Source organism: Corvus brachyrhynchos, unplaced genomic scaffold (genome assembly GCF_000691975.1).
Source record: "Corvus brachyrhynchos isolate BGI_N302 unplaced genomic scaffold, ASM69197v1 scaffold616, whole genome shotgun sequence".
In the NCBI taxonomy this organism is placed as follows: Eukaryota; Metazoa; Chordata; class Aves; order Passeriformes; family Corvidae; genus Corvus; species Corvus brachyrhynchos.
In genome coordinates this window covers 1,621,024-1,639,430 of record NW_008238831.1, presented here as the reverse complement: position 1 = coordinate 1,639,430, position 18,407 = coordinate 1,621,024, and the positions used below count along the sequence as shown (strand labels likewise).

Here is an 18,407-nt window from a genome sequence, read left to right as displayed (position 1 = left end):
CGCGGGGGGTGATAGTCCCAGTACGAGCTGATGAGGGTGGCAATTTTGTCCTCAAGTCGCTTCTTCCATGCCAAAGAACAGTTTTTTTTAAGGTAAAGTGATACGCTGAGGAGCCTCCCTGTACAATACTCCGCGGCTCTCTGCCTGAGAAGGAGGAGGAGGTGAGCGGCGGTGTGGGAAGGGGAGGGGCGGGAGACAGTGCGGGGGTGCCCGTGTGAGGCGGGGATGAGGAGCAGGAGGGCGCTTCCAGTTGGGAGGGGCAGATAGTCGTGAGTCTCGCAGCAAGGTGCGCTGTCTGGCAAAGCCCTGAGTTTTGCTTCAGGAATGTAAGTTTTCCTGTAAAACAGTTTACTGCTCCCTGAGTGAAAGGTGGATCTCTGTTCCCAGAAGTGCAAAGCTGTTTGCTGCGCCTGTCCCTCGGTAAAGGCGGTATTCGGTTGTTGCCGCTCTGAAGTGATGGCGGGCTCCAGGTCGCTTTGTTAGAGACAAGGCTGATCAAGTAATTTAGCGAGCAGCACCTGAGTGTGAGCAGAAACCTGAGGTAAGCCTTGTGACCGGGGCAAGCAAATAGTGCATTTGGGGGGTTGTTTAAAAACATCTGAGACGAGGCCAGCATGAATTAAACCTAAAGATGCTCGACTCTGCCCAGCACTCAGATGGGGTTTGAGGTGTCTCCGCTTTGCTGCTGGATGCATCAAGTCTTTATTCAGAATATTCGCGACACGCAGCAGTATCTGATTGAACTGGAGAAGCCAGAGCTGTGGTTGTTGCTAGGGGATAACTCCCAGTACAGTACGTGGAGTGAGCACCGCAGCGGCACGACGTGAGACAGTGGACGAAAAGTGAGATGTGGGGTTGCACGGAGGGGTGAGCCCGAGCCCCGCTGACTCCGGAAGGCCGGTTGGCACATCCCTGTGTGCTGAGCAAATCATTATCGGAGCAGCGTCTAAGCTGGTAGATTTAAAATAAAGATTTTTTTTTTTTTTTTCCCCCCTGGGTGCAGCTTTGCTTTCCTACTTCTAGCAGGTTTTGCGAAGGAACGCTATGCAGCCTTCTACATGTGACCGTGTGACTACGGTGTCGGTAGAATAAAAAAAAAAGTGTTATTTTCTGGTTTTCTCGGCCTGACGAGAGCAAAATTGACAATTTTACTGAAATCAGCTGGAAAAGGGCACCAAGAAAAGGGTCTTTAAACAGCAGTTTCTTTTATTTGCAGCAGGCGGTGACTCCATCTCTTGCTGCATTCCCAGTGCCCAGCGTGGCAGCCCGCACAGCCTGGGGAGGGAAACCCTCCCTCCTCGCCTGTCTGGCTGAAGTGTTGCTGTGCTTAGCAGCTTCTATCAGGGCATCGCGGCAGGTGTGTGCAGTCCCGGCCGAGAGGCTCACAGGGAGAGCTGTACCTTTAACTAAAAAGGGATGTGCATTGCTCCACTGCAATCCTTCCTAGTAGCTTCAGAGTAGCAAACCTCAGTGCAGAGCCTGGGGCTCGGTGCACGAGAGCAGAGTTCTGCACTGCATAACCAGTCGCATCAACTTTGTAAAGGACTCGCCTTTTAATTTTTTTGTTATTCCTGAACTTTGTAAGAGAGAAGAGTCTTTCTATCCGTCTGAACCATGAGTGGCTGTTCAAAGAGATGCAAGCATGGGATTGTCAAATTTGCCCAGACTATTTTTAAACTCATCTCGGGTACACTCAGCAAAGGTAAGGGAAAACATTTTAGCTCATACCGTTCTTCTGTTCTGTTAGGTTTTGGGGGGAGTTTCGTAGGCTTGAAGGAGTTTTCTGATGGGGTTTATTATCTGTCTCTCCAGAGGTGTTCTGGTTTAATTCTGGGAATTGGCTGTTCTGAAAGAAGTTGCTGTGTGAAGATTGGAGTTGTGCTGGAAAGCCTTATGTAATTGTTTCTGCCTTGTGTAGTTTGTAACCTGTATTTATCAATCTGCCCTGGCCGGCAACTGTAGTGAGCTATTTCAATGCGTTCAGAGGTGTATTGGTGAAAACAACTGATGTGCAGCCTAAAACATTTGAAGACTTTCTAACTGTCAGTAGCGGGTATTTCTCTGTGTCATTTTACGCTTTACTGTCTCTGTTAATTTGAAGCATGTGTGTACCTTGCTTCAAAATCTAGGTCATTGCTTACTGCATACATTTGAAATACCTTTTGCATGTCTAAGTTTTGCTTGTCACTTGCACCCTTCCCTTTCCCAATGTGCAAGTGAAAGAGTACCAAACTTATTTATGCTGACGTCTTTACTAAAATCAAATAACAAACACAATAAACTCTCTCTTCTTCTTCGTAGTCTAGTAGTTCCTCTGTTGGTGCACTCAGGTAAGTTATGTTATTTTTGTTGGCCATTCCTTTCATCATACTTCTCAGCACACCTCTGGCAGCTATTTATGTGAGTACTGGTGATCTCTGTGGGAAGTCCTGACAACAGTAAATAATACTATACTTGAATGCTGCTCGCCTGTTGAAATGTGGTCAGCTCTTAGGTGAGGGTCAGACTTCTCCAAGTTTTGTGCGTTTAGTTGGAGGGGGGGTGGTTTTGGGAATTGATAACAGAGTTCAAACTAAATTATTAGCAGAGATATTTGTGTAAGGCTGAAGAGTCTCTGTTATGATGCAGTTTTTTAGAAATATGAGTCAAGCTCTTTTTAATGTGGTCGTAGAAAAGGAGCAAAACCAGAAACACTTACTTTTCATATAAGCTTAGAATTCTTGGAGGTGTGTGGCTGTGTTGGCTGTGTGCAGCGCATGCATATGCTCTAGTATGAATTTTAATGTTTAAGTTGTTTCTTAGGATAAACTAAAGCAGGCTTAGGTAACTTTTAAAATAGCAAATGTAAAAGTGCCAAAAATTCTTAAGAGCAGCTTACTTTTTCAGAAACTGGGAAAATTTATTCAGTCTGTCTCTCTAGAAAAGAAATGTAATTCTTGGACAGCTTTGTCATATTAACCTTACTGGCATGCAAAAGAAACCTGCACCAGAAAAATGTCTCTTTCACATTAAGAATACTGGACAGGTTGGTTGCTTTACATATCAAGGTTGGTTTAAAATTATATCTGTGTCTACTTAATTCTTCTTCCACTTTCCTCCATATCATCCATATCCTGCCAAACACCAGCAGAGGAAGGAATAAAAAATTGTAAAAGTCTGTCATAAAAAAGCTGACAGATGTTGGTTATAATTCATTATTAATGCCAAGATGTCTCTCTTACTATTACAAACAAGTGAGAAAAACAAATTACTTGTCATGTACACAAGAAGTAGTGGTGCTGTCTGCAAGATCTTGTCTTCTGCACCATATCAGTATGGTGAATTTGGTATATTTTATTTGTGCTTTTTTTCATGAGATAATGGCGTACAGGGTGTACGCTATTATAGTCACAAGTGACTGATGGTAAATCTGGTGCTATTTGTTTGAGCTCCACTGAAGGCAAGAGGAAGCTTGTGTTCTGGCCACGTTTCCCCACATGTTCATCTAGAGCAGTTCATTTAATGGGGTGCTTTCAAGAAGCCCTTGTGTTTCTTAACATAATTGATACAATAATAAAATGAGACTGCCAGAGTGGCCTTTGCTTTGGCAATGGGATAGATGAAAATTTGAGTCTGACAACAGAATAACACTGTATGAAGAGCTAGAAATTAAAGTATAAAATGTCCAAGACCTGTTTCCCCTGCCCCCTGCCGCCTTCTGAAATGTGCCAGCATTGCACTATCATAGTCATTGCAGCCAATGCAATGGTGTTGTACAGTTTTACCCATCTCTTTCCCATGCCAGTGTCTCACTTCAAGCTGTTTGGATGAGATAAGAGTGTCTTCCTAGGTTTCAAAGAATTTAAAACTCTAATAAACTTCCTTTTTTTTCCCATTCAGCTTGTGTTTTGAACTGAGGGAACCCGATCCAGGAAGGAATAAACCATATGAATTAGTTTGTTGCACAGACATCAAAGACCTGCTATAATTAGAATAAATGAAAATCATAGCTAGAAAGAAAGTGATTAGAAAAAATATTGCTCAGAATTGCTGAATTTTAAAAAAAGTGTCGGTGTTTGTATGTTCATCCCAGACCTTATTGTTTAGTATTTCTTTTAAAACTTCTGCATGTAAAGCCAAGAAGTAGAAACTGCTTTATATCACTATTTTTGGTTTTTTTAACTTATACCATATACATGCTTTTGCATATTCAAGTATTATCACCTGTGTTTTTCATCCCACTCCTGCCTCATTTCTTTCATACTATTTAATGTGAGATTTTATTTTTACTCTAAATACCTTTTACAAGGAAAATCCTTTACTAGGCGCAAGTTTCACTCTCTTCTTATGCTTGTGCTCTTCTGTGGGTTATTGCAGTTGGAGATATGCCACGGTTCAACTGACATGTAATCCTTAGCTGCGCTCTATGGCTTTCTGCTTGTTTTATTATTAGCATTTGTTATTTACAATAGTAAAATGAAACTGATTGCAGCTATGAAGTCCTTCCTTTTGCAGCAAGGTGTAAGGAGACTGCAGCCTCTCCCTGCAGTGGGCAGTAAGGGAAGAGGCACACCTGATACCACTGTGCAGCCTCCAGCCTGGGTGGTATGTCCAGATTTACATCTGCAGCAAGTCTATGAGGCTGTAAGCCAAGAATTTCATAGCTGGTACTTCTGCAAGCTGGACTAGCAAATTTTGCCAGCTTCCTTCTCAGTATGTTCTTATTTGGAAAGTCTTAGTACCAGAGCAGATGTCTTTGTGTCTGTGTGAGAGAAGGCCTCTTCCACTAAGAGCTTTGCATAGTGAGATACATACGTTGAAGAATGCATGCCTGGAGAAGCATGCCCTGTTTTGCTACCAATACAGTGCATTAGCTTCAACAAGTATCCAACCTGCTAGCTTACTTTTTAAGCTGTTACCACACTCCTGCCTCAGCTTTTTATGAACTAACAAAACAGGATCTCTTCCCCTTCCCATCCCATTTGGTCGCCCAAACCATCTGTACCTGTGCCAGCTGAACTTTTACTTTCCTTCTTGTGGACATAGTTCTCCTATATCAACTTTTGGGGATTAGCTTTTTTTTTTTTTTCCCCCAGTTTTAACAGCCACTTCCTTTGATTTGCTGATCATACTGAAAAGCAGACTCTGACACTGTTGTGTTAGTAATGTTGGAGAATACACGTACTGGGTTAGTATTTCATTCTTCCTTACAATAAACATTACAGAATTCTACAACATTCAAGAGAATAATTAAACTGTAATGTAATTAATTTAGATTTGGATCTAAGCCCTGAAACTTCCCTGTGAATGATAGCTCCTAGTGGTTCATCAACTGTGTGGTGAAAAATCTTGTACCGGTTGTGTCCCAGATGCCAGTCAAATGAAGTATGCAGGAAGTATCTGGTGTTCCACCTGTGTCCAGTTGCAACTTGAAATTTGGCTGAGAGAAACAGTTACATTCAGAGAACAGAGACCGTCTCTCTACATGCATCTGAGCATTCCTAGAAGTCTTGGCTCTAGGAAACAAACATATCTCTTTTGTGAAATATCTTGGTGTTAGGCATGTAAACTTCCGTGGTTACTTTGGCTTGTTGTATTTATTAAGATATCACAGATGTATTTTACTTGCTGTGGTTTAAGAATGGTATTCCTCAATTGAGTGTTCCTATTGAAACATTCCAAACCACGTGTTGCTTGCTCGCTCCCCTCTCTTCTTTCCCACTCTGATGGCCTAGAGAGTAGAACTGGAGGCACAAAAGGCAAAGATCATGGGTTGAGATAAGAACAATTTACTGGAAACAGCAATGAAAAGACAACGAACGGTAACAGCAACAATACTAATAAAAGAGTGTACGAGAAACGATTTGCACCCGAGTTCTCACCCCCGAAGATACCTGACCATTCCCTCTGCCGTGCTACCCGAGCTGGCAGGCAGACCTTCCCCCTTTCCCAGAAAATGAGGTGAGGTGCTACAGAATAACCTCTGGGTCCTGGCCGTGCCCCCCTCCTGGCTACTGCAGAAATTAACCCTGCCCTGACCAGAACCAAGACACACACAATAACATTCTTTATATCATAACTTCCTTTTTGTATCAGTTTTATAACCTATGGAAATGGCAGCCAGGTAGCCCTCCTTGAGTGGCACACTTGTCTCAAATAAGGCAAGGCTTAATTTGACTTAAATAGAAAAACATACTTTTAGTATAAGCTTCTTTACCATACCCTGTATTTTATGCATGCGTTTCTGTATATAAAATTGGTGTCAGATGATTAGAGTGCAGATTTTGTAAAGTCTGTGTATGTGTATTTTTTTTTTGAGGGGCTTTCTCCCTTCTCTTTCCCAGGACAGAGAGAGCCATGATTAAAAAAAAAAAAAAAAAAAAAAAAATTTTGCCCCATAACAAAGCTCCTTTTCTCAACAGGCAAGAAGAGTATGCCATGAGTGCATACTGTATTGGTGTATAAGGGTGTAAAGGGTGTGTCTGCCAGTGATGATGTGTATGGATCTGGCACCAACCAGACAGAAAATTAGTACCCCATCTCAAGTGTGGAAGAAGAGTTTAGTAGTAAGTGTGAATTGTAGCTTTGTAAAGCAGCTGTACCTCCTAAAGCCCAAGGAAACAATAGATAGTAACTAAGTCTGTGTGCTTATGAGGTGTTTTCAGATATTCCTGGGAATCAGTTTTATATTTTATCCTTGTGTAATGGATTGCCGTCCACAGCGGTTGCTATTCCATTTTTTGGAATGCCTGCCCTTGAATATGGTATATGGAGTCACAAAATGCCAATAAGACAGGCAGAACAAATGCAACTTAACGTCTCGCAACAATCGCAACAATCTATTCTAGATATTTTTTTTTACTGCCAAGCAGAAAGAACAGAAACATACTGACTAATTTTTACCAGAACAATAATCAGACATCCACCAGTAAACATGAGTGTAGGCCAGAGGAAAGCAAAGAGAAGGCCTTTTGAGGGATAAAGTCTGCTTAAAATGACGTTGGTCTGTGTTCCTCCTGGGTCATAGTAACAAGGGAAAGTCTGGTATTTTTTGAAATTGCTTGCAATTGTTTCTATCCGTGCCTTAACTTCTTTAGAGTTCTCCAACTTGTCTGGGACGTATGAGCACTGAAATAAGAAATCAAGGTGATTCATTATAATAAATACTCTAATTTTTTACTCTTCTGCCCTTTGGCATCCCTGGAGGTTGTCTTGTTTTCATTACGTTCATTTGCCATGCCATGTCATGTTTCCATCAGTACGTCTATGCCCCCAGTCTCCAGATTTACAGACTGGAGTTATGTTGTTGGAAACCAATAACATACATGCTCAAAAAACCCCTGCAGTCTTTGAGACTGTCACTTCTTTATTACACTGCCAAGCTTCAGTTCCTAACAGAGCTTCTAGGCACTGCCACAGCAGGAAAGTGTTAGTAGTGCAGAAATTCACACTGGCTTGTCAGTGTGCAGGAGAATGAAGTTGTTTTACTGCACACCTCTGATTGTAACTAGTAGAAAAATACAGCAAGCATGGCTGTTGGAGGCTTCCTACTTATCCTTGTAAATTAGAACTATTTTGACCTGTAGTAATAATGCAGAATTTTTTTAGTCCTCAGTGGAAATAGTCTTTGAAGCAGTATTTTTTGTTTGTTTGTTTTTCATAACCTTTTTTTTCTGCAGTATTATTTTGGGTACATAATAATGCTTGAATGTACTAAACTGGAACCTGGCCAAAGCAAAAGCAGGGGTGGTTCCTTACCCAAAAATTTTACTTGCACTAATGCAAGTAGGTAGGACATCAACAAAGTGCCTCCCCTTGTAATGAACAAGACTCTTGTTTCCTTCTATTGTTGGTAATTTCTGCTTTGCTCCTTCATTGCATGTAGCTTTCCCTGAGACAGTCACTATAAAGATAGGCATTAGCTAGAAGAATTCTCTTCAGCTGAAGTGTTTTATGCTATTAGGTTTGCACTGTGTGAAGCTCTAATCTATATAAATTCTTTGCACTTGTAATCTGAGCACGTTTGTTCTGGATTCTGAAAGCACTTCAATCTTGGGCATCCAAGATCTGAATTTTCGTGTAAGAGAGTTGTTGAGGTGCAATAACACCTCTGAAATATTCGTGGGTTTGGAACTGGACTGAACCTGACCTTCCTTGGGATAGGGTACCTGAAGGACCACTTTTTGTTCTGGGGGAGCAAGCCTGAAAATACTGAGCACTCTGCTGATTACCAAGCAGAAACACTGGTGGGAATAAAGGGATAAGACCTTTTGTTTTCCTCTTCCCTAATCTTTCACAGACCTCTAATGCCAAATTAATATTACGCACTCACATTTCTGTTCCAACTGTGGGCGCACTCATCCTCTGGGGAAGAGATCCTTAAAATGATTAACCAAAGGACCCCTACCACAATACTCAGCATCTCTGTCTTACGCAGGTGCTTATGACAGTGCCACTGGCCTCTCCATGAGTCCGGGAAACTGCTGCAGACTAAAACAAAGACAAATGGGTTTTCTGTGTGATAATTGTCCAAAATCACTGATTTGTTTCTTCTGTCTAAACTGTGCATCATGTTGCCGTTTTCTCCTTCTTCATTCCCTGTTTCATAGTATACACCTAAAATGCAAGTAAAATTGGGATTTGTGCTCTTACTTTGGATGGTTTTAAACTTGATGTCTCTTATGTGCTAATTCAACAAGGAACTGAGCAAGCTGCATCTTATAAACCATTTGCTACAATGGGTCTTCAACTGGGAGGCCTACATATTTGAAAATGTTCAGAAGTGTATATTCGTGTTGGGGTAATTCCTTAAGAAGTATTAACTTAATATTTAATGTAATGTTTAAAATAAAATCCAAAACTGTAATTTTTGGAATGCTTTAAAATTGCCTTAGTCTAAGCCCAGATGTTAATATGTAAAAGATGAGTAACTCCTGCTGTTACTGTGCTGCTTGGTTTAAAAACCATAAGCCCTTCTCCTCAAAAGCGTTTGATAGTAGCAGAGAATGAGCTTGCTATCTGTGTTGCAAGTACCTTACGATTTCTTTCCAGTGTATCCTCAGTGTGGTAGAGCATAACCTCCTGTCCTGAGGCTGTCAGATTAACCCACACCTGTAGACACGGATAAGGAAAGATTTCCTCATCCTCTGAGCCTTCGCTGTTTGGGCAGAAAACTTTGTCCTTGATGTTGGCTTTGAGTACTTTGCACACAGTTTCTGTTGTCCAAACACTACAAAAACAAAACAAAAGTTATTTCTTTGAAGCTCATCCAAAGCATCTGTTGCGAGTTGCATGTGAAAATACATCTGTGTGTGGTGGCTTGGCTGGAGTTCATAGATGCTCCATCCTGCTGTGATGAAATGTGCCCACCCTGAACCTGTGACTACACCTGGAGGAGGGCTGCCATAGCGAGTAAGTTCAAGAAAGCATTTTTGTTGCTGTTGTTTTTTATGCATTCTGCGGTTTTCAGTTAGATTCTGATCTCCTCATCTGTAACCGGTTTCATTTTATTCAAGAGAGCAAAATTGCTATGGATTTTAAAGTTTGGTAGTAAATACTTGGAATGCAGTACACTTCATGTCTCAGAAATATTTTTACTGATTTCATTCAATAAGCCTCAGAACTCAGATCAGTACCCATGTTTTTTCCCGCTTTTCTTTTTCTTTATTGCATGGGCCTCTTGCATAAATAAGTAGCAGGATTTTTTGTGGAAAAAGTTAGTTTTAGCTTTTGCTTATCCATTTTTCTCAAGAGTTACTTTTCTAATATTGATAACACAGTAAACTTTTGCTCACAGTATTACACTTTGGTGGCAAAAAAAGTCAAGAAACAGTCTCACTCCAATTCTTATGAAACTAATCTTGTTACGTGTCTTTTGTCATGTGATCTGGAGGCAGGAAAAAAATGAAATATATGTGAATTACTCTGTTTTAAAGAGAATGGTTTTCAAATAGTTTTGAGATTGAAGGTGCTCTAGTAAGAAGAATGGAGTGGATGTCCTTGCTTTCTCTGTCATAATCTTGAAATATGAAAAAGTGAGCTGCACTCTTTGTCTTGTTACTTTGATATTTTGCAAATTGATTTTGTGTGTGTAGGCAGAACTTGCAAAATTAAATTAAAGTGTGGGTATTAGTAACTCCTTCAGCATTCATTATGTTCTGCAAACTGGATTGTTGAAGGTGGTAGTTTCTTAGGATGGTTAATTTGGAAGTAAAATACAGATTCTTGAGTGAACAATTTTACCATGACTTCCGCTACTCAAGTTACATTAAACACAACACTCTTCTGCACCTGAAAAAGCTTTTTTGAACTGTTCTTATTTATGCAAGGCTTGGCTTTTCACTGTCAAGCGTTGACAAGTGTGGTTGGCTTTTTGACTTGACAGTAAATGTTTCGATTCAATCTGGTTTGTTTAGCTCTGAGGAGAATAATTTCCTCTTTTTTTGTGCTTTCTTGTAAGTGCCTGATGAATTCTTGGCACACTTTTTTTTTTCTCTTCTGTCTTAAATCCTTATGAGCTCTTTGAGAGCACTTTGTTTATTGTACAATGTACTTACATATGATTTATCACTGTTTTAATTATTGTATATGATGCTAACAGGAAAAAGAATAGCTTAGTTTCATAAACAAATGGCTCTTATTACCTCTTAGTGTAAAATGGCACAATGGTGATCCCAATAAAAAAGTACATCATCATGGAGCACGCAACCATTCCCAGTCCCAGGCAGAGGGCTCTCGTCTCGCCTCGCTTTTGTGCAGTCACCAGCTTCTTTCCCAGCATGATTCAGAGTTGCGAAACTTGAACAATCTCTTTTTGGTGTAAAATAAAATACAGAAAAGAGAGGTAAAACATGACAGTTATTGTAGTTGTGTAACAAGTTTCTGAAATATAATCAATGGAGGAACAGACCCATTTTTGCAAAAAGTAGAACTAAAAAAAAACGAACCAAACTTGCTGTGTTTTTTGATATCATTAGACTTCTCTGTTACTTTTAAAATTTATCGTATAGTACTTTAAGAAGTGTGTGTGCATGTAAGGCTGCATGAAGGGAAAACCTTCCCAGAGTGAAATCCTTTTTGCATCATGCCTTTTATTTTGGAGTAGTTTGAAATGGGGTTGCCTTATTTCAAAAGAAATAACTAGAATTTTAGCATTTGAGATTTCTGACTTCTGCATGTTTGCTTGGCCTTGTCCATTCAGAGGTGCTCCAAACCTGATGTCGGGGGAGTGTTGGTGTAATGCTGGGGAGCTAACTCTTGGGCAGAGCTGTCTGAACCTGAGCTCAGAACTGACTGGCATTAGCCCCCCCACTCTCTTGACAAAGAGCATTTTAAATGATCCGCCATAAATCATCCATGATGTTTTGTTGAAGAGAATCTGAAAATTATTGCCAGGAGTCCATATGCCATTAAATCATTATGAGTGACGTATCGGTTTCTATAGAAATAGTCCAGAACTTTCACTGCAAGTTCAACTCATCACCAGTATCTGCTGCACTGACAGCTGTGATTGCAGGTTTGTGGGGTTTTGGTTTTTTATGAAAACATGGCATAAGCTATTGTTATGGCAAATGACAAGACTGGCAAGATTTGTGTGGGCTTTTTGGGGATAAGAGAGGAGAGCAGAGCAGAAGGAGAAAAGGAAAATGTTACATTCATGCAGAATCAGTTTTCAGTTCTGTTCTCCTGCACGAAGCAATGGTGCACAGCTTTAGGCAGTGCATTTTCAGGATTTTAGTTTCAGGTGCATGCAACTATTTAGTGTTTATCCTTACTGGCTGGCCTTCAGGATAGCATGGTTCCTGCCTAAATGCACCTGTGTTCAGACTTAAATTTATATACAGTGTAAGACAAGCACAAACCGAAGCTGGCAAATAGGCTCTTCAGGTTATCTGTGAGCAGATGGTCTCCAGCTGCTAAAGGCTGGGAAAGCCATGGTGTTACTGCAAGTAGGGGACCATGCTGAATTTGGTGAAAGATGAGATAGCCCTCGAAGCTATGACCATCGGCTTTTAAAGGAACCAATGGAAATGTATTCTGAATGTTCCTTTCTTTCCTGCTACTTCTGCTTTTCACTGGTAAAAGCACCTCACTTTGACTGTTTAATGGTCAAAGGAAAAAGGTATTTGAAAATTAACACGCTGATGTTTTTAGACTGCTATAACACCCGAGTGTTAGTTCTAGTAGCAATAAAAATATAGATGTCTGTGGACAGTAAAACAGCTTTGGTCATTTAGCATAACTTGGGGTTAGTTGCAGATTTCAAGTATATATTTTGAAGTTGGTAGTACATTGTATCATCAAATGGTAAAGCTGTTTTTAGCTGTCCCTAGAAACTAAAAGTTATTTTTAGAATACTGAATTTTGTCCACTTCCATATTTAATTTCACTTTAAATAAAACATCCACATCCACTGTGAATTTTGCGTACAGCATTTTGAGAGAAATTGTTTTTCTGATGATCACGTATAATTCACTGGCATTGTTAGAAGCATCTCAATTTGAAAATTGCCATAGATGAACTTCCCCTGTTTACTGCCATTTGAGTTTAATACAGAATGTGATCTAATGCCCTTAAGTAAGGCGGTATTGTGTTTTGCTTGGTCAGTGGGGCTATAGGTAGACCCTGTGGTATCAAATGCTCCCAGTACAATTGTGCTGCACCGGCATACTCACATATAACTATGTGGAGAGGAGTGTGCGACAGGGAAACTTGCGCGGTGTCCGTGACTGTTCCTTGGAACCTTCTGTCGTTTCTTTTAGTTTGGAAAATGGGAAATAACACTTTAAAAACCTAAAGAATTCTAAAATAGTTAGAATATTGGAACACTGTGCAACACACTACCTTAATACCAATGGTTATTAAGCTGGCTCTCGTTTACCTATTGTGCTGCTTGGTCAGAGGGGAAAGTGGAATAAAGGAACATTATCGGCCCTGGAGCACAGGGGCTGTGAGACCATATGGTACTGGAGTAGCAGGTCCTTATAGCACAATGGGGAGATAATGATAGATGTCTGAAAACCTGTGTTATTAGCAAGAAATTCTTACGTACAGTAACAATGATTAATCTTTCATTTTCTATGAGAAATTGAAAAAATGAAAGACTGGTACTGCTATTGTGTCTTGTGGAAAACTTCTAGTGGCCTAGAGCTGTTAACATATTGAATTTTGATGAACCATAATATTTACAGAGCTGTCCCATTTACACTGAGAAGCAGTGGGGTAATCAACAAGAACTGTGGGACTATTAACCGAAGAATTAATGAGAAATCTAATTGCTCCAAAAGTCTGCTTCAATGCCAGCCACACATGCAGCAGAAATACCACAAAACTCATCCTTCAAATAATCTAAAACTAGCAGACCATCTCCTTAAGACACAAAAGGAACTTGTATGTGTAAATTGGAAATTTTTCTCAGGTGTCCCAGAGGTTAAATGCAGTGTTGTTCCCCATCCTGACACCAGACAGACTGCCTGACCCTGGTTCTCTGCAAGAGCTGCTAAGTGATGCTGTTTGTCTTTGTTCCCCCAGTTCAGACAACTGCTCCACCCCAAAGAGAATAAGGACGTATAAATTATGCAGAGAATGTTAACAAGAAAGGTTAATCTAAAAATATCACCCTGAGCGCTTCTATAGACATAAAAAATAACCAGCTATGTCTTCAGGCAGAGTAAAACAGGGGTGCTTACATAATTGTTGTGTTGCTGTAGCAAATTAGCTGTAAATGTGGTCCCTAAAACTGAAGTACACATTTTCTGGTGCATTTTTTTCTGCTTTCAAATGTAGAAGACCAGAAAAATCTGTAACACTATTTCATGCATGTGCAGAAGAATTTAAGAGGAAACACAGGACTGCAAAGGAAACCGATGAGCATTTTTTTTTTTCCTTTCTAACATAAACGTTCCTATGTACTTCTGCTGAAAATCCTTAATTTTCTGGCTCTCAAGACAAAGCAAAGTTGCATACATATAGAAAAACATATTTACTTGGAATTTCTTCATTGTTTTAAAGGTTAATTTTTTCAGATTAAAAGAATCTTCTGTCTCCTTGCTCTATGTATATTAGAAGGAGTGTTGAAATAGCTGATTTATTGTTTCCTCTGAAAAAATCGTTAAATCTTTTGAAATTAAGCACTGCAGAAGACTTGATTGGCTCAGGAAGTCTGAGCAAAATTGAATTGGAAGATGTTGAAGTGTACAAAGCCAGTCTTAGTCCAGCCTTCAAGAGAAAATTTAAATGTATTTTTGTACTGCAGATTTTGTGTGGTGGTTCTGTACTTATTAGGAATGTATAAGCTGCAAATGTTTTCATAATGTTCCCTCTGCCTAATCTTCTTCAATCCAGTTAAATTATACAGTACATTAGCTGTGCAATTTCAGTGTAAAATAATTGCATTCATAGCTGCTAGTGTTAATCTTAGGAATGCCATCCACTCAGGTTTGGAATAGTCCCGTTTTGATCAGAGAGCTATTTGACACTTGGCAGGAAGTCTTTACCTCCTCCTACTCTCCCATCTTTTGAGGAGTTTCCAGTGGTGCGACCTCTGTGAGTTCAGATGGGACCTCTCTCTTCAGACTACTCTTAATTTGGGTAAGGTATGACTAGCACTGATGAATTTATCTCACTTGCAGAAGAAAGGCTGCTAAATTCCTCTCTTGAGTTTAAGTTGGGAATAAATATTAACAGTGAGGTAGTGTGGTTTTTTGGTTTGCTTTTTCTTTGAGCTGATTTATCCCACACTATATGGTGAATCTCCACTGAACATTTATGTATTGCTTTCAGACGAACATTATGTTCTAATACAGCATCATACCAAGATGAGTGATGCAAGTCATCCACATCTCTAAAGTGATGAGGACTTTTTAAACAGGCCTGTCTCTGCCCTTTGGTCTCTACCGCTTCTACATGCACAATAGCCATTTGTTTTCTCCTGTGAAATGCAAACTTAAGTCACCTTGTTTTATTCTCAAAACACCTTGTATAAACAAAATTAAAATTACCATCTCTGCTGGATTTTGTAAGAGGAGTATAGTGTTTGGTGACAGTTTATTGGCCAAATGCTTTTTGTGAGAAGCAGTAGGCAAAAGTTTTAGATTTATAAATATGAGTTCTGTACTGGTTACGTTACTGGAACAGAGCCCATATTTACATACTTACTACTGTCTCTGGGTAGAGTTAGCTGGATCATTTGCACTTGCTCTGTGTCAACCCATGGAAAGGATTCTTCCTTTCTGTTTCAATCCTATGCTCATCATTTTCTCGTCTGCTGCCCCTCCACTTACAACAGACTGTAGTCAAAACTGCATTTGTGTTAGCACTTTCTTTCCCTTTCCCCACCCTCCATTTCATCCTCTAGCAGTTACAGGCATTTCTTGCTGGTACTGGGGGAGTACTGCAGCCGGGAAGCACCAGTTTCTTTCATTACTTAATAAGCTTTCTGTGCATCTGGGACCACAAATTCTGTATGTTACAGAATAAGGTGATGCTGAGCCCCAATGGAAAAGTGCACATAAAAGCTTCTCATGTAGTTGTCTTGGAAACCCAAAACAGCAGTATTTTGACTGTGTAACATGATACAGCTATGTTTATTTTATGAAATGTGCTGTAGCATTTTGCTTTATTACTGAACTGTTTACCTGATGTGCCACTAGAGTGAAATAAAGATGTTAGGTTGTTTTTTTTTTGTTGTTTAAAAGCGTATGCAGTTGTTTAAGACTAATTCCGTTAGTTTTTAAACATGGTGGATTTTAAAAAAAGAAAACATGGGGGAAAAAAAGGCAGAAGTTACTTGATTGGTTCAGCTGTTCTGAAATCTTTCTGTAGTACTTTATCCTTTGATTCTATGCTATAGAGGGCTGCACAGAAGGAATCAGTTTAAGGACAGATTTCTGGGGAGCCTTCAAGAGTTCTTGTGCCTGGGTCCTCTCTAACTTAGGGGTAGGTAAGCACAACCTCTAAAATAATGCTGAACACCCAAAGCCATGAAACTTCTAAGAGTAAAGGTGTATTCACCATTAAAATGAATAAGAACGATGGTCTTATATGAGCTCCAGACTCTGATTTGTGAAAATATTATTCCTACCTTTGCTAACAGTTTTGAAGAATGATCAGATTGCATCCAGTTACAAAAGAGAGAACAACTCAGTCTGCATGCTACAGAAAAGTTATCTGCACTGTCCTCCATAGTGCTGCAGATACAGAAAGCCTTTTGCTTCCCAAAACACTGTACTTTTAAAAACACAAAGCTATCACATGCTCCCAAGGAAAAACAGTTGTTGAGAAATATACTCACAGTTTTTGATGAAATGCTGCTTTCTCTGGTGAAAAAAAAATCTTTTACGTGACAGACTTGGGATAGTAGTGGAGCTCAGAGCTGAAAGAGATTTTTATAATTTTTTTTTCCTGTACTTCTCTGGGTTTGCTTTTCTGGGGCTGAACTCCTAACTTAGTTCCCCTATTACAAAGCCTTTTGTAACCATAAATGGTAAGGTATGAAAGAGCAGTGTCCTTCTGGAAATTAATTGCTGGAAACCAGGAAGCCACAATACTAAGACTCAGCTTTCTCATACACTTGAGCCCCTTTACGACACATTCCAGTGGATTTGTGTTAAACTATGGCCCTATTCCATTTGTACAACATCTTTAGTTTAGAAATTTGGGTGAGATTTAAGGAATTGAACTGTATTGATGACCAGTGGTATTGATTCTTAATTCTTAATAACCTGAGCCATTACCAGCTGTGTGGGAATGCTTTATTGCAACTGCTTTCAGTGAGTTTGGATGCAACAGGTGCTAAAATTCTGACTGTACATCAGAGCCCTATGGATAAGAACATCCATCATGCCATAGGTACATTGGTGTCCAGCATGTTCCTCTAGCCAAAAAGCCAGGCCTATTTCTGGGACATATAAACAGATAAATCCTAGCACATAGCTTCAGAAAAGAGCTAAAATAATGGTTTTATTCCTTTTTCTTTTTCTTTTTTTTTTTTTTTTTGAGAGAGGAAAACTCTATTATTGGGAGACTAAAGGAATTTAAATGGATTCATCCAGTACAATCATTAGGAGAGAACTGTAAACAAGGGTATGATATTTGCCCCTCCCTCCCCGCTTTAGGTATCTCAGAATTAGCTGTTTCAGTTTCAGCTGTTCTTCTAAATTTGCTTTTAGTAAAAGATTTGAAGTTGACATGCTCAGAATGTTCATGCTGTCTGAAGATAACTGATTAAGCTTCTTCAGTAGGATCCTTTTGTATTATTACAGATCCAGAAGAGAGCATCCTGGATTTAGGTAACTGTCTGGTAGACATTTACAGCTAAGTAAGAGGAAGTCTGCTACTATAATCTAGACTGGAAAGACTTATGATCACAGTAATTTTATGATATTTGAGAAGGGATGTAGAGAAATTTAAAAAATAACATTTGAAGTTTGGAAAAAAGAGCCTTATGAACAAAAGTTATTTTTGGATAAAACAGGATCTGGTTGAGTGGTTTTTATCATTTTTGATGCTTAGTAATCAAGACTAGGCATTTCAAAGAGGCAGGCTCTGCTGGCTCAAGGAATAGTCAGGCTTTTAATGAGAAATTCATTGTAAGTGATTTTTGGATTCTCTGATTCAGGATTCAAGGTAGAATACAAGGTAAGCTGTGCTAAATGAAATTAATGAATGTTCAAATTGAAGATTTGTCTTCTGTCTCCTCTCCCTGCCACTTGGCCTAAATCCCAATGGCTAATACGCAGACACCAATTTCTACCTGCACACTAAAGAGTTCTGCTGCAAAACTAACACAAAGCTTGTGGATTCCAGAGCCAAAATATAGATTAAATATTTTGAAGTTTCCACAGTGTACTGAAGAAGATGCTAGTAGAGTGCTTTGGCTCAGTTTGAGGTGTGCTGGTGGTTTATTTGAATAGACAGAAGCTATGCTCCAAGTCTGGTGCTACATATTTCCTTTTGCTTGTATTGTTTCCTCTCACATACACAGCTGATGCACAAGTCTAGGTGGCCGCTGACTCTTGGAGAGCTAACCCAATAATATAACGTGGGTGTGCTAAAGGGAGGTGCTATAATGATATCCACTTCCCACCTTGGGATATTTCAGTGTGCTACTGATCTGTACCAAGTGACATGTATGCATAGGAGCTTTATCAAAGGTAAGCCAGATGCTGTATTATACACTGCAATTCTGTACATCACAGTCTAAAATAGCCTTTGTCTTCTGAAAATCACATGGAATATTTTCCTTTTTGCAGCTTGAGTATTAGGAGGAGAAAGTGAACAATGTGATGGTTGAAATCACCATGCACTTTTGCCCTTGTGCTCCTTTCCTTGCCTGCGCCTCCTTGTAGCTTTGCTCCTGGCTCTCATGGGAACATTAATTTCGTATTTACTGGTAAGCTACGTAACTGGTGCTGCACAGTTCCTCTTTA

At 39.7% G+C, this 18,407-nt stretch overlaps 2 protein-coding genes across 4 annotated transcripts in view; one reads left to right on the top strand and one right to left on the bottom strand.

The window, feature by feature from the left end:
• Positions 1-407: 407 nt before the first annotated feature.
• KCNIP1 (potassium voltage-gated channel interacting protein 1) overlaps positions 408-18,407 on the top strand; it is a 295,262-nt gene continuing 277,262 nt past the window's right edge. Inside the window, exons 1-2 of one of the 2 annotated variants that reach the window (XM_008636761.2) lie at positions 408-541; positions 1,586-1,702. In XM_008636761.2, coding sequence (XP_008634983.1) covers positions 1,615-1,702 — 88 coding nt within the window. In that variant the 5' untranslated portion in view covers positions 408-541; positions 1,586-1,614. The remainder of the gene's footprint in view (positions 542-1,585; positions 1,703-18,407) is intronic. The other variant, XM_017738176.1, reaches the window with a different exon arrangement.
• KCNMB1 (potassium calcium-activated channel subfamily M regulatory beta subunit 1) lies at positions 5,749-16,444 on the bottom strand. 2 transcript variants are annotated; one of them, XM_017738178.1, is made up of 5 exons: positions 16,271-16,444; positions 12,654-12,733; positions 10,623-10,788; positions 9,013-9,208; positions 5,749-7,107 (listed from the first exon to the last, which is right to left on the bottom strand). In XM_017738178.1, the coding sequence occupies exons 3-5, from the start codon at positions 10,757-10,759 to the stop codon at positions 6,838-6,840; spliced, it is 603 nt and encodes a 200-aa protein (XP_017593667.1). In that variant the 5' UTR covers positions 10,760-10,788; positions 12,654-12,733; positions 16,271-16,444; the 3' UTR covers positions 5,749-6,837. The 2 variants fall into 2 exon arrangements, with proteins under 2 accessions (XP_017593667.1, XP_008634978.1); XM_008636756.2 differs by lacking the exon at positions 12,654-12,733 and having other exon boundaries at positions 16,271-16,443.

What these genes read in the sequence shown, in the direction of transcription:
- KCNMB1 (XM_017738178.1), bottom strand. Translation starts at nt 10,759, where the DNA reads ATGCTGGGAAAGAAGCTGGTGACTGCACAAAAGCGAGGCGAGACGAGA. An exon ending in GTGCCATTTTACACTAAGAG is followed by an intron (nt 9,209 to 10,622) that starts GTAATAAGAGCC and finishes TTGTTTTTGTAG; the next exon opens with TGTTTGGACAACAGAAACTG. An exon ending in CACTGGAAAGAAATCGTAAG is followed by an intron (nt 7,108 to 9,012) that starts GTACTTGCAACA and finishes TTCTTATTTCAG; the next exon opens with TGCTCATACGTCCCAGACAA.